The sequence below is a fragment of the Phaseolus vulgaris genome, chromosome 10 (assembly GCF_000499845.2).
Source record: "Phaseolus vulgaris cultivar G19833 chromosome 10, P. vulgaris v2.0, whole genome shotgun sequence".
In the NCBI taxonomy this organism is placed as follows: Eukaryota; Viridiplantae; Streptophyta; class Magnoliopsida; order Fabales; family Fabaceae; genus Phaseolus; species Phaseolus vulgaris.
Window position 1 is genome coordinate 3796224 of NC_023750.2, and position 15117 is coordinate 3811340.

At 30.6% G+C, this 15117-nt stretch overlaps 2 protein-coding genes across 2 annotated transcripts; both read left to right on the forward strand.

Annotated features, from left to right (window-relative positions):
* Nucleotides 1-893: 893 nt before the first annotated feature.
* LOC137818627 (uncharacterized) lies at nucleotides 894-2467 on the forward strand. The gene has a single exon (XM_068622157.1). The coding sequence runs from the start codon at nucleotides 1453-1455 to the stop codon at nucleotides 2350-2352; it is 900 nt and encodes a 299-aa protein (XP_068478258.1). The 5' UTR covers nucleotides 894-1452; the 3' UTR covers nucleotides 2353-2467.
* A 9119-nt stretch (nucleotides 2468-11586) lies between these two features.
* Nucleotides 11587-13118, forward strand: LOC137818625 (transcription termination factor MTEF1, chloroplastic). The gene has a single exon (XM_068622155.1). The coding sequence runs from the start codon at nucleotides 11883-11885 to the stop codon at nucleotides 12999-13001; it is 1119 nt and encodes a 372-aa protein (XP_068478256.1). The 5' UTR covers nucleotides 11587-11882; the 3' UTR covers nucleotides 13002-13118.
* The last annotated feature ends 1999 nt before the right edge of the window (nucleotides 13119-15117 follow it).

Consider the following 15117-nt stretch of genomic DNA (forward strand, 5'->3'; position numbering starts at 1 on the left):
AATTATTATAAACATGACACACAAGAAAAATACTAACTTTTATAAAGAAGTAATTCCAACTGAAATCAAACTGACTAAAGAATACCAAAAAAAAACATTAATTTAAAAATGTACAAAAAAATCATTTTTTATGAAATATAAAATTATCTAATTTTATGTAATATCACTATTTAGAATTATAAAAAAATTGAAAATCCCTTTCTTAAACAAAATATTTATCATAAACATTTTAAATTCTCTATAAAATTAAATTATTTTATTAAATTTTTTTTATTGAAACTCATTATTAATTAAACTGAAATTTTAAATGAAGGATTAACACAACAAAAAATACACACAAAATGTTAATATTTTTATTTAATATCATCATTTATATATTTATTATGAGTATATGAGCATTTAACATAATTCTTTTAATCAATAACTTTTTATTTTTATCTTTATCTTATATTCTCTTTGTTTTTAATTATAAATATTTAAAACAAATTTATAGTCAGACTATTTTAATTGCTTTTGGAATCACTGATTTTTTTTTCAAAAAGCTCTTCATCACTTCAGTTAATAGTTAATAAATTTTCAATTTTTTTGCTGTATGAAGATTTTATTAAAATAAGTTATGAATAATCAAATAATCCTACATTAATTATACTAGTCATTATAAATATAAAATATAATTTATATACATAAATATGTATTTTATTTTAAAATATAATTAATTTATATATTAAAAATATATTAATTACAAATAATAATTATACACAAATAAATACTATCAATAAGGTAGAGATACAGCAAATGTTACTTCAACTAATAGTTATATTACAGATGATATTTATTAGTTTCATATTAATTATAATAATTTTTTTAGAAAAAATAATATATTTAAATTTTGTGTTAAGAATATTAATGATTAATAATAAACATAATGAAAAGAAGTCCACAAGTTGTGTCTGATGACCTTCCGGTTCACTAAACGGCAACCCTATCCCCTCAAACGACCCCACCCTTCCTTCCCGTTACTACCTTATCCAACTACTGTCTCAATCAACTCACCACGTGCCACGCTCATGCAAGCTCACCTATAACTCGTGCACACATGGTGGAATCACGCTCTCACACGTCACGGGTGCAAGACTTGACCCGAATATAAGTGGATATGCCAAGCATCTCACAACAACCCCACATTCCCGTCATTCGGATCCTACCCGCATATCCCCATTTTAACTTCGCCAAACTTCAAATGAGTCAAATCACACACAACATTGAATCAAGATCACAGCAATCATTTTAAATCTGAAACTGTTTTCCACGAATATTCTCCAGAAAATTCCAGCGTTTTGTTCGTCTTTATAAGTAACTTCCACAGACACAAACCATTCTCAACCCAATCCATCACCAAATCTAGCAATTCATTATTAATTGATCCAAAAAATTTCAGAAAAATACGAATCAATGGTGGTTTTAGCAAGAAAGAAACGAGTTACTGACCCGTTCAACGACGAAGCCAAAGCTCGTCTCGTCGGAGGCGACCGCCGGCTACTAAGCTACATCAGCAGCGGGAGCGAACATTCCGGTGACGGCGACTCGCCGTGCCTCTCCGAACTCGTGCATGATTTCCTCGAGGACAATGACAACTCGGACGATAGCTCAGCGAAGAACGATATTGACTCGGACCGAGTCGACTCGGTCGCCGATTGCATCGACTCGGTGGATGAACTTCTAATGCTAAGCGAATCCAACGCTTCCGACTCATACAAAAACTTGCTTCTCGCGCACGCTTCGGAGGCCGCGGAGAAATTCGCGCTTTTGAAGGAACAAAACATTTCGACGTATCTGCGAAACGCGATGTCGTTTTTGCGGCAGAACGGACACAATGCCGCGATCTGCAAAACGCGGTGGGACTCTTCCGGTGGCAGCACAGCGGGTAGCTATGACTTTATCGACGTGGTGCGATCGGAACAGTCCACGTGGCATAAGAGGTACTTCGTGGACCTTGATTTCGTCGGCCAGTTCGAGATCGCACGGCCAACGAGTGAGTACCTAGAGTTTCTGACCTACGTTCCGAGAATATTCGTTGGAACCGCAGAGGAGTTGAAACGCACCGTTCGGATCTTGTGCGGTGTTGCTAAGCGTTGTTTTAGGAAACGAGGGTTAACTGTGCCTCCGTGGAGAAAAAACCGGTACATGCAGAACAAGTGGTTTGCTCCGTATCGGAGAACAACGAACCCTGTTCAGGGAAATCCGGTTCCCACCGTCGTCTCTGCGTTGAGTGGTGCAAAATGTAGGTTTGTGGGCTTCGACGACTCCGTTTCGGAGGCCAGACGCGGCAGTGTGGTTGTCCTTACGAGATGATTAATGATTTTTTTAAGTTTTTTTTTTTTTTTTAGTTTAGTTTAGTGTTGCATGTAAGATTTTGTAAAAAAGAAATAATAGTTTAAATTCACTGAAAATTATGGTTGTTGAGATATATTATTGCGTCTACTTTTTTTATATTATTGCGCATAAATACATTGAATTTATATGCGGCAAATGAACGTTGTTGTTTATTCTAAGCGGCGAATAGGATGTTATTTTAGAGGCGCATCTGACCATCCAGAGTGTAAAGAAACTTTTGTATAATTGAAAAAAAAACAATGTTTTGGATAATGAATTCGGAAGGGGACAAACACGTGAATGTTTTGGATTTTTAAAAGTCAGATTCCTAGGGGAAAAAACCTTCGTTGGAATAATAATAAAATAATGAGCAAAATACATTTTAAAATTAATAAATTAAATTAGAGATAAGTACATTTTGTTCATGATATTAATAAATTGAACAAAAGATTGAATTATTTGGTCCATGAAATTAATATAATGTTGACTCAAATCTTTCCTTTTTAAAGCGCAGATAATGTGGTCCTGCGTTTAGACAATGGTAGACATCGAATTGATTGCTGGTGTGATAGGTGTGAGCATATGGTGTTTCTTGCTATAATAAAGGGACAGTTGGCTTGAGAGAACAGGTTGTCGTGGAATCAAATATTTTTAGTTATTTGTTTTTCTATGGTGAAAAATTAGGATAGCGGGTCATCTCATTACTAGTTCATGATAGAAAGGTCACGTGATAACATGTGACTGATCTATACATGATGAGTTATGGGTTGACCAAGTCAGCAAGATTAACTCATAATTAAGAGTTGTTTAGCGTAATCTTAAACACAAACAAACATCCTAATCTGGCCCACCAACAAAGGTCCATTAAGGTAATATAAATAGCGCAGATTCTAAGAATCAAGTACATTATCTACAATACTCTGACAATCGAGTGTCGACATCCTTACTGACTTGATCGTCGGAGTGCCTTCTGCAGGTACCATCCGAGCCTGGGTCACCAGACGATCAAGAGGAGGAAGGCGAAGCAAGAAGCTGAGTGTAGAAGCGAGCGACCGAGTGGAGGAGCAAAGCAATCGTTCTCTAGGCCCCAACACCCGTTCGAGAACAATTTGTAAAATGTAGGTTGAGTTGGTCCATTTCGCGTAATGAACACAGGTTGTACTCTTTGTCCCGTCCTACATAAGGGTTAGCCCATGGGTTTGTGGGCTAGTTCGCATTCGTTTTTTTTAAAAAAAAAAATCAATAAAAATATTTTTTACTTTTTGCTCTTAAAAAATTGTCAAATTGAACCTATATTTGATAGTATCAAACATCAATATTTTTTCTTCCATTTCAAACATAGTCAAACATCAATAATTCAATTAAAATAAAAATCAAATATTAATATTCTTCCATTTCAAAAACATTAAAAATAGTTAATTCAAAAACATTAAACATAAACATCATTACAATAAACATAGTTGCAGCGTTGGAATGAAGGAATATGAATGGAAAAGGAAAACTTATTTTTTTCAGTTCAATTTGCCTTGTCATTGCTAAGTCAACACACAAACTTTTCTTTTTATGCTACCCAACAGGCCAGTCTGCCCTGCCCTGTAGTTGGCCCGCGCGGGATATGGATTATGTGGAGCGAGCTAAAGCGGGTCGATGAGTTGAAAAACTGAGTTTGTCCCGCATCTTTTACTAGTGAGACGCGGGATGGCCCGTATGACCTGTCCGGCTTTATCATCCTTGTGTAAAAGGAAGTGTGAAATGGAAGAAAAAGAATAAATAAAAAATGACATTATTTGTTATACAAAGGGATGAGAGAATCTTTTCCTAATTGAACAATTACTTTTCATCGAACTTTGTTTTCTATCTTTATTTTTTATTTTCAATATTGGGAGAACACTTGCTAAGGATGCTATGATACTTGAATAAATGTTTAATATTTCATACAAAATATACCTAATAATGACATATTTTTGTTTTTGTTGTTGCACTTATTTATATGACTCTAATGATGAGTTATGTTATTGTGTTGAGTTGAGATTCACATGCAAATCATGATTAAAAATATATTATCTAATTTTTTTTATGATTTAATTTTATTAATTATTTTTTTTTTTATTTTAATACATTTAAATATATCGATCTATACCAGATATTGAATAATCATCCACTCCAACTAGTACACGGTTAAAATAAGTAGAATAGAAAAGAAAATATTACAAACTTTGAATGAACTTGCTTGATTCTTTGATTATAAAAAAGAAAATGAGAATTATTATGGAATTACTATTATATTTTAAGTGACTTATTTTTAATTTTAAAATCAATTAATAATTGACTTTTCTAAAATTATCTTTGTATAATCATTATAGCATGTTTATATTTGATTATTTATATTTCTTCGTGTAAAATGTATATTACAACACCTATATAGTTATCATGATTTATGTATAATTAATTATGTTTTTGTATATAATTAATTATGCAGGTCTTTAGATTAATGTGGTTTTAGATTACTTGCATAATCAATTACGTGGGTATCTTACATCTTAAAATCAACATTTTATAATCATTTAAGTAGCTCATTCAAGATTAAAGGGCAATTAATTATATATAACCTTTAAAATTAAAAAGTGACGGAATAAAGGTATATAGTTTGTTTTTTTTATGAACTTTTTATGTGTAGTGGAGTAGAATACTTCAATAATTATTAATAATTATTAAGAAGTTTAAGTCTAATTTAATTTTATACTATTGATGTATAAGATGAGGTTTACATTCTGATAGTGTTCGATAGTCGGTGTAATAATAGGTTCAATAAATTCTCTTTATGATAAGTTCTAAATGAAACCGATATCGAATCGTTCATAAACATAGTCAAATACACAAATTGACAGTTTCGACATGATGGGATGTGATGAAAATCTCATATCAACTAAAAATAAAAACATTTTATAATATATAAATATGTACAAACCTAATTTATAAGGTTGAGTTAACTTAAAATTCATTTCATAATAATAAGTTAATAAATACATATATTAAAACAAAATCCATAAGAATAAAAATTTTGTTGCCCCGGATTGATTGACGTAACACTGAAGAATTTTGCAACCTATGCGATTAGGAAAAATTACTAGTCAACACATAAATATGACTTATTTTTTAATTTTTTTATCATATGTATAAATATATCTGTTTATTAATTTTTTTGAATTTATAGTATTTTAATAAATATTCATTTTAATTTTGAATAATTTATTTTGGAGATGAAATTTAAATTTTTATATAAGTTAATTAAATATAATTAAAATAATTTAATAATTTAGTTAGTTAAAGAGCTAAAAGTGAATTAATATTAAAACCTTTTAAAGAAAATATTTTGAAAAGGTCAAGAAAGAAATAAAAAAATAGAAAAATAATAATTGAGCAAAGAAAGTAATATGTATTTAAAAGTAAGTATAAATGAATGAGGAAAGAAAATTTGACAAAATTTATATGTCATTAAATTAAAATGAAATACAATTTTTTTTGGGTAAGTATACAATTGAAAGAGAAAATTATAACTCTGCAAATGTTATATAAAATATAAAATATTATACATATTTTAGAGATATAAATTTGACCTAAACTATTTAATGTAAAATTTAATGGATGTATTTAAAAATAAGAAAATAATTATTGTGGTAAGATGTGAATGCAAACTTAAGAAAAGAAAAATGCAAGCTAAAACCTTGTTTCGGTAACTTTAACAAAATATTGATCTCATAATATCTCTAGTCTATTGATCTCATAATATCTCTAGTCTATAATGGAACAACTTATTTTGAACCAAGATTTCCCTCTGATGTGCATGGTGGTTCAAAAAGAGGTGACTTCTTAGAAATGAAACACAAGTCCATTTTAAATATTTATCTACAAAGTATATAATACAAGCATTAATAGTGAGTGTAAGTCCATAGTTTATTCTTAATTACCCAAGTGTCCTAAGCTTCACCACATGTTCTATACATGCAAATTGAATATATAGCAGAATAATTCTTTAATTATGGGGCCTCTTTTTATTCTCTTATACAGGAACATGTGACTAATTCAAGAACAAGTGTGTTTTACCAGTCACCATGTTATACATAACATGCAATAATTGAAAATTTTCTCCTTTATATTAATAGTAATAAAAGAAATAAACAAAAAGAAAACATGAATTCTTATACTCATTGAATCTTACCTCCAAATGAATCACAAAATAGTTTAGTAAGTTTTGAGTCACGAAATGGCACATGTGCATTATTTCCTACAAGTACGTTAATCCATTTCCCTAATGCATTCAAGGACAAATTGATATATTTAGCTTCTTTTAATGTATGTCCTTCACTTCCTATTAAGTCAACAAAAAATGAAACGATCTTATTAAGCAACATAGATGGTATAGCACGTAAAATATTCCTGATTGCATGAATAATAGGTCTTTGCCATCTGGTGATTTTATCAAGCCTACCTCTTAAATATGCTATTGTTTTTATTTTGACTACTTAGAATATTTTTCTCCAAATTCTAAGAAGAAACATAATTGCATATCTTTTCATCTTGTGTAATCAACATTTACCTTGAGTGTGAATTACATCAATCAACACTTAGATTTCATATTTTTTTCAAAGTATTTATATATCAAGATATAAAATTTAAAGGAAAAAAAGGGAAGACAAATATGGATTGTTTCATTAAGTAAAGTCTTTGATAATTTGAAGTCACTAAAAATAAATGGATATAAAGAGATCACAAAATCACTTTATTAAATGTACAAACCTCACTTGTTAATTTGCTCTGAACCAACAAGATTAACCAGAATCAACTTGCCTTCCGAACAAGAATAAATATAGTGTCTTAAATATAAATTTAATAATTTTGGTTCCCAATTTTTCTCTCACTATTTTCATTTATGATATATTTGTAATTATTTGTAACTTTAAATTGTGAAATAAATTATGCTAAATATTTTTTTTTTTATATAAAAGTTTTCATGTTAGACATCACTATGCAACTTGACATCTCAGCTAGGCTGACATCTCAGTTAACAACAATCATCTGCCATCACATGAAAAAAGATACATAGGTAGACCAAAACCCACATGTTAACAAAAACAATACATAGGTAGACTATACCTATTCATAAAGAATTCTAAGAACAGACTAGATGAAAGTCTATTATACCAATGAAATGATTCTCTATGAATGAACCCTAAATTAGCCAACTTATCAGCACATGCATTCCCCTCACGAAAAATATGAGTAACCCTAAACCTGATTGTCCCACAAAAATTAAGACAAGTATTCCATCGATTACGAAGCATCCACGGAACATTAGTCCTAACAGTAAACACAACACAAACCAAGGCAGAATCACATTTAAGCCTAACATTAGTAAGTCTCATCTTTTGAGCTTCCTCCATAGCATGTATAATTCCATAAAACTCAGCAACCAAAGCAGTCTAAACTTCAAGAAACACTGAAAAAGCACCAATAAATTCTCTCATACTCCCACGAAAAATACCTCCACAAGTAGCAAGACCAGGATACCCCCTAGCAGCCCCATCAATATTAATTTTAACCCAGCCTGGTGAAGGAAATTCCCATCTAACAGGAAGAGGACGAAGAACTTTCCCACTACGAGTCTTAATACAAAAAAAACTTAATCACGTTTAAATCCAACATATCATTCTTCATCGAAGCTTTAGACGAATTTCCCACTAGACAAGTTAAATCTTTAATTACCGAAATAGCCTTAGAAACCTCAATCTTATCCTGAAATCTAGCATAATTCCTCATACGCCATATCATCCATATAGAAAAGGTTGTCACAGCAAGCTTAATCAATTTAACCAAATGACTACCATCACTCTTAATAAAAGAAAGAAGATCATCCTTATTAGAGAAATGAGAAGTAAGAAAAATCTGTCGAACTTAACTCCAAATATGTAATGCATTAGAACATTCAAAAAATAGATGTTGAATAGATTCTTCATGCTTTTCACAAAGCGTACACATAAAACATATATGCAAACCCTTATTCTGAATATGCTGATCTGTAGGAAGTCGCCCATGAAAAATTTTCCAGAGTACTAGAGTTTTGGAAGGCAGAATAGATGAAGACCAAATGAGCTTACCCCAACCACATGGAACTCTTGGTTCCAAGAAAAAGTCCTAGCCGATTTAAGAGTGAAACAACCAGACTCATCTAGAATCTAATTAGGAATATTTTGTTCCTCTCTAACCATGATATGATTAAAAAAATGTGGCATCTGCTGTAAAGATAAGGGAATATTCCAATCATAGCCTAACAAAAATTGAGAGACTGTATCTGGAATGTTAGCCCCACCAGATAACCCTACAATATTTGCTAAAGAAGTAGTAGAGCACCATTTATCATTCCAGAAATTAATAAAAGAACCTGTACCAACAGTTCAAGAAGTATAATCAAGTATGATAGAATAAAATTGCTTAATTCCAAGCCAAAGAGAGGATGATCTATAAATCATTCTAAACTCGTATTTTGATTTAAGAAATCTAGCTTTCAAGAGTAAAGACCAAGGTTTGTTGCTATAAGCAAAGTTCCAAGTAAGCTTAAGAAGATATGCATTGTATTTTCATGATGAAGATTAATAATATTCAAGCTTCCATCCTCAAGAGGTGAACAAATTTTCGCCCAATTAACGATAGCGATACCTTTTTCATAATATCACCAATCCAAATTCCGGCACCACTGTTCAACTTGCTTAATAAGTGAAACAGGCCATTTATACATATTAAAACTATAAGCTAGAAATCCAGTAATCACTGTATTGACCATCTGGATCCGACCCATCATGCTAAGAGATTTACTTTTCCAAGATGCTAGCTTCAATTTGACTTTATCAGCCAAAAGTTGAAGAAATCGACACTTTGGAGCACCAACAAAGATAGACATTCCTAAATAATTGAAAGACAAACAACCATGACTACAAGAAAGAATATTTTGAATTTTGGTGACAAATCTTGGAGAATTATCCATGGTGAAGAAACTACTTTTAGAATTATTAATATATTGACTAGAAAAATCACCATATGTTTTAAGAAAAGTATTCAAATTTCGAAGAGACTTAATATCCCCAAAAAAAATAAAAAATCTTAGTAAGTTTTATTTTCCACTCCAATGTTTAGTTTTATTTATTTATTTATTTATTTTGGTTGTATGAATTAAATATTTTTTTCTTAGACTTATAGTTGGTTTTATCAATATTTAAATAAATGTTCAAAATATTATGAAAATGATGAATTAAATATCCAATAAATTTTACTGATTTATTTAATTTAAAAGAATTTATAAAAATATTAATGTTAATGTAGTAAAACTATTAAATTATTATTTATTATATATTATTAATATTAATGATAATGTAGTAAAAATATTTATTAATTATATTTATTATGAAATTTTAGTTAATAAATTAAATAAAAGTAGTGATATGTGTTGGCTTAGCCGAGCTATAGACGCTGCTGGGAATGTGTTGGCTTGGCCGACATAAGTTTTATGTCAGGTTTTACGTTGTTTGCATCGGTATGAGCCGACACAAACTTATTAATAAATTTCAACTTCGTCTCCGTGCTTTCACTTTCCCCCAAAATAAAAATTGAAAACCTAGTTTTTTCTCTACGTAGCTCCCTCCTTCCATCTATCGCTTCCTCTCTCTGTCGCTACCTGCCTTCGCCGCTCTCTCCCTTCACTTCCTTACTTTGTCGCTCACTCTCTGCGACATGTTCTCCTCTCTCGTCACTTCCATCTTTCTCTTCTCTTCATTTCTTCTTGTATTTTTGTTTTATTTCAGCTCCATCTTCCTAGTGCATAGGTCGTCGCAAGCTTCCTCTTCGTGCGCGTATTGTCTCAAGCAAAGCTTGACGAAGTTCCGACAAAGCTTCAGTTTATACGTACTTTGATTTTGGTACTTTGATTTTGGATTACCAAGTAACTAATTCGATACCAATTTAGAAACTAATTTATAAATTTTTATTAATAATAGAAAATATTTTAAATACCAATAATTTTTTACTTTATAAAATAATATCTAATTAGCCAATATAGTAACTATAATTATTTTTTATCTATAAAATTAATTTTTATTTAGTATACTTACCAAAAACATATAAACTATTCATTTAGAGGACAACACTTTTATAACTTGCCATAATTGTTAGCTCCAAGATCATTTAACTTTTTCTTTCTTATATTTATCATCAGATTCCTCCTTTACTATCCACGTCCAATTTTGTTTGAGCAACCAAAAGAATTATTGAATAAAATAGAGTAAAATTTATTAAAAATAAATAAAAAGTATTAACATAAAATGTCACTGCTAAGTGCAAATTTGTTATAACACACTGTCAATAATTTTTTTTTTCTTTGACATGTGACTTCCAATCCTTTTTTCTTTGCTTCTACACAATTGTATTTTCTCAATATTGTCTTAATCTCTAGATTCCATAATAATAAATTAGTCCCATTAAACTTCTCTGTCTCATAATTTTTTCCATGACTTTAAAACCGGTAATAAATAGTATTGTCGAACTAATACATTATATAAGTTTAAAAGAAAAAGACGTGGATCACTAATATATACACTTAAATACCTATTTTTCTTCTTCTTTTATTAGATGCACTTTCACATTACCACATTCATAATTAAGCCCTAATATGGTAGACTTATCTTCTCACATGTTAGAGATTAAAAGAATGTGAGATTTGTTCTGGCTAAGATTTGAGAAAAATAACTCACATGTTAGAGATTAAAAGAACTTGAGATTTGTTTTGGCTAAAATTTGAGAAAAATAATAAACTTGATAAAAGATATATAGAATAGAGAATACATGATATTAATAGCATACTTTTTATTTATTTATAAAGATAAAAACATTTTTTTAAACATATTTTTCTATTTCAATTTTATTGAAAAGTTTAAATTCGTTACATAAACATTAATTAAGGTAAAATTAATATACTTTTGTTTATAAAAGATAAACAAGTTTTTTAAACATATTTTTTCTATATGAATTTTATTGAAAATTTAAATTCGTTAGATAAACATTAATTAAGACAATTTTTTTTTATATTTTTTCTCGATTTTTAATAAATTTTATTTTAAAAAAGAGAATGAGTTAAAAAGATTTGATTGTCATTATTTTCCCTGCAGCAGAGGACTCACCGTTCACACCATAACAGTGACATTAGAGTGTTCTTTCCATTTACATGTCCCTTCGCACTGTGGCAGCGTTCATGGGTCCTTCAACTTCTTCAATCAAACACACTTTGCTATGTAACTGTTACTCTCCAAGTCACTGAAATCTAGTTCACTCTTTACCCTCCTCTTCTGACTGTTTCAAAACGAAAAAAAATCGAAAAAAAAATTAAGGAAAACCCAAAATTTCAGCCCTGTTCTTGTTCCTCGTCTTCAACATTTTTCAACCGAAGCATTTACGGTCTCACTCTCATGCTTCGGTTTCTCGCAACTGGATCAAATATTTCTCATCCTTTTCCACACACAGCAGTTATAAAAGCTCTGCGAGTGTTCACATCCACCACCTGTTCGAGCATTTGCGTCACCCAAACCAAGGTTGAAGTTGAAGATGATAAAGGCAAATGGAGTGATGCTACTGAACTTTTGAGAAAATGGGGTTGCAGTGATGATGATTTGGTGAGAATATTCTCGCGCTGTCCCTCGTTGCGCAATGCTGATCCCACGCAGGTCCAATCTAAACTGTGCCTGCTTAGTGATTTGGGCTTGCGTGCTTCTGAACTTGTGAAGATTGTCAATTGTAGACCACGGTTTTTCCAGTCTCGGATTAACTCTTATTTAGAAGAGAGGATTGGACATCTCACATCATTGTTTGAGTCCAGGGAAGTGCTTCAGAAGGCCATTGTAAGGAACCCTTCATTGCTGCTATCGGATGGTCGCTATAATGTTAAGGCCACAGTTGAGCTCTATGAGAAGTTGGGTGTTAAGAAAGGGGACTTGGTTCAGATGCTGCTTTTGCGGCCCACGGTTATTTCAAGGACTTCCTTTGATGCTGAGAAGCTGGAATATTTAAGCAGGACTGGGCTTACTGTGGATTCAAAGATGTATAAATATGTGGTGACTTTAATTGGAATCTCTCGCGTGGAAACTATCCGGGAGAAGGTGGCCAATTTCGAAAAGTTTGGGTTTTCTGAAGAGGAGATATTTGGTCTTGTGGGGAGGTCTCCTAATGTTTTGACATTGTCGACAGACAAGGTTCAGAGGAACATGACTTTCATTTTGGGCACGATGAAGCTTGATGCTAAGATGGTTCTAAAGCAGCCGTATCTATTGTATGCCAATGTGGATACTGTTTTGAAGCCAAGAGTTCTACTAGCATTGAAGATTCAAGATATGGATTCAAAGTGGCAGATCATAGGACCAACGATAGTTAGTGTACTTAGGATGCAAGAGACGAGATTTTTGGACTTGTTTGTCAAATGCCATGGGGAGGATGTTGCCAATGAATTGATGGATTTCTATAAAAGGACAAAAGAGGTTAAGAGATTAGGAGAGTCATCAAAGAAGTGCAGTAGGAGAGGATTCCCTTTCTGAAATCTGAACTACTTATATGCTATAAAGTGATTTAGAGCTGAGATCCATATCCACTTTTTTGGTTATCTTGTTATTGGAAATTATTTTTGTGAAATTTACTATGCTTATTTCTCTCTATTTGATTTTTAATGAAGATTTTTCCTATCTAGAACAATTTTGTAATACAGGTGAGCGGCAAAGCTTCAAAATCAAGAAATAATGTAGGTAATTGATTTGCGTATACTATGTTTTAAAGAGTAACCTTACAGATATATTATTGATCCTCAGTGCCCTCATTTTTCATCAGGGTTCGGCCTTGGCCCTAAACAACATTCCTGATTTTTAGTTTAGAACTTTAGATTAATTTTCACATCAAAATAGCTTTCCCAGCTAGGAACTCACTGTGACTTTTCAATTACAATCTGTAAACTATTTTCACTTAAAATAAGTTTATCGAAACATTAAAATTTTCAGAGAATTTGCTTTCAATCCTTGACAAATACCATTAAAAAGATATCAAGAAGGACAATAACATTGCAGTAAAAACAATTTTGTTTCCCCCCCTGTTTTCAACATCTACTTCAACAATAAATTTCTGTTGCTTGATACTTCTGTCTGTTTTGTGCTGCTATCTGTTAACTTCTAATGCTTTCTATTCAAATTGAATTTCAGGTAAAATTTTGGTTGCTGTAAAGGAACTGAAATATGTCATTAACTTTGTTATTATTGGCTGTTGTATTCATTTTATGACTACATTAAGTGAAAACTAATTATCTCTCTTAATTTACCACAGATAAAACAATTATGTTTTTAGTTCACTTCAGTTCCGAATATCCCCAATTAAAACTAAAAGAAAATTTGATGGTTGAAAAAAAGACTTCGAGCAATCAAATGAAAAAAAAAATACATTCCTTAATCTACATTCATTTTCTCTTGGAAAAGGCAATGACAGAAGAATGTTTTTAATTATCTAAACATGAAATATTACGTAAAAAATATATAGATAGTAGAAATGTGAAAGCTCAAAGAATCAACCTTCTGCTACTACTGCACTCGTTGCTTGCTTGCTTGCTTCTAATTTCTAAGCCCTTACACTCTATGCATGACACTGTTGTATGATGAAGAGGAGAGTAGGCTCAATGACTCAAAATGAAGAGTATATGTCCAATATATAGAGCTCCAATCCAAAATGCATGTACATTATGAGATAATTGAATTAAATCTTTATTAAAAGTTGGACCATATTCATTAAAAATACTAAGATATATCTATTAAACCCTAAACATATGATATGATTATTTATTAAATAAAGTTTATTTAAATCAAATTAATCACACAAAACACAAAATCCCTCACATTAACATCTACTATTCACAAATTAATTTGACATTACACTTACTTTCTAATAATCAATATAACATTAAGTTATAAAGTTCCCGGATCAATTTGTATTTCTTTTACAAGTAAATCATATTTTTTTTATAAATTATTAATTACAAATTTCGGTTTAGGTATGAAATGTATCATTTATCATCAAGGGAAAGAGACATATTTGAGTTTGACTATCTCATCATCGAAATAAATATTCATCTTCAATTTTATCCTTATACTTAATGGGTATGAAACTTTTGTTTGAACTTGACTATCTCATTTTGAAGTAAATATTCAACCTTATTTCTGTCCTCATACTCAACGGCATAAATTTTTTATCTCATGGCCATCTCCATTGAGAATGGGTATACTCGTACTATTTTAAATATTAATTAAATATTTTTTTATAACAAATAAAAATCGTAACAAAAGAATCATAATATTATCAAGTATTTAATGTTAAAAGAATACACAATTTCTTTCTCTCTAATGTCAAATATAAAGAATAGAAATTATAACTACATAACTGCATAAATAACAAATGAGAGTATCAAATAAAAATTTGATAAAAGTTAAATAATTACATAAAAGAGTAAAACTAATCAAATATATGACCTATAAATAAGTTACAAAACTAAGGACCAATTAAAAGTTAATATAAATTATTTAGATTACTTAATAAATTAAAGATATTTTAGTAATTTAAAATAGAAATGAGTATGGAAACAAGATATGTATTGGGACTAGTATGAGATATGACGAATAT

Excerpts from the sequence above, each read along its gene's own strand:
- LOC137818627 (XM_068622157.1), top strand. The coding sequence starts at position 1,453 with ATGGTGGTTTTAGCAAGAAAGAAACGAGTTACTGACCCGTTCAACGAC.
- LOC137818625 (XM_068622155.1), top strand. The coding sequence starts at position 11,883 with ATGCTTCGGTTTCTCGCAACTGGATCAAATATTTCTCATCCTTTTCCA.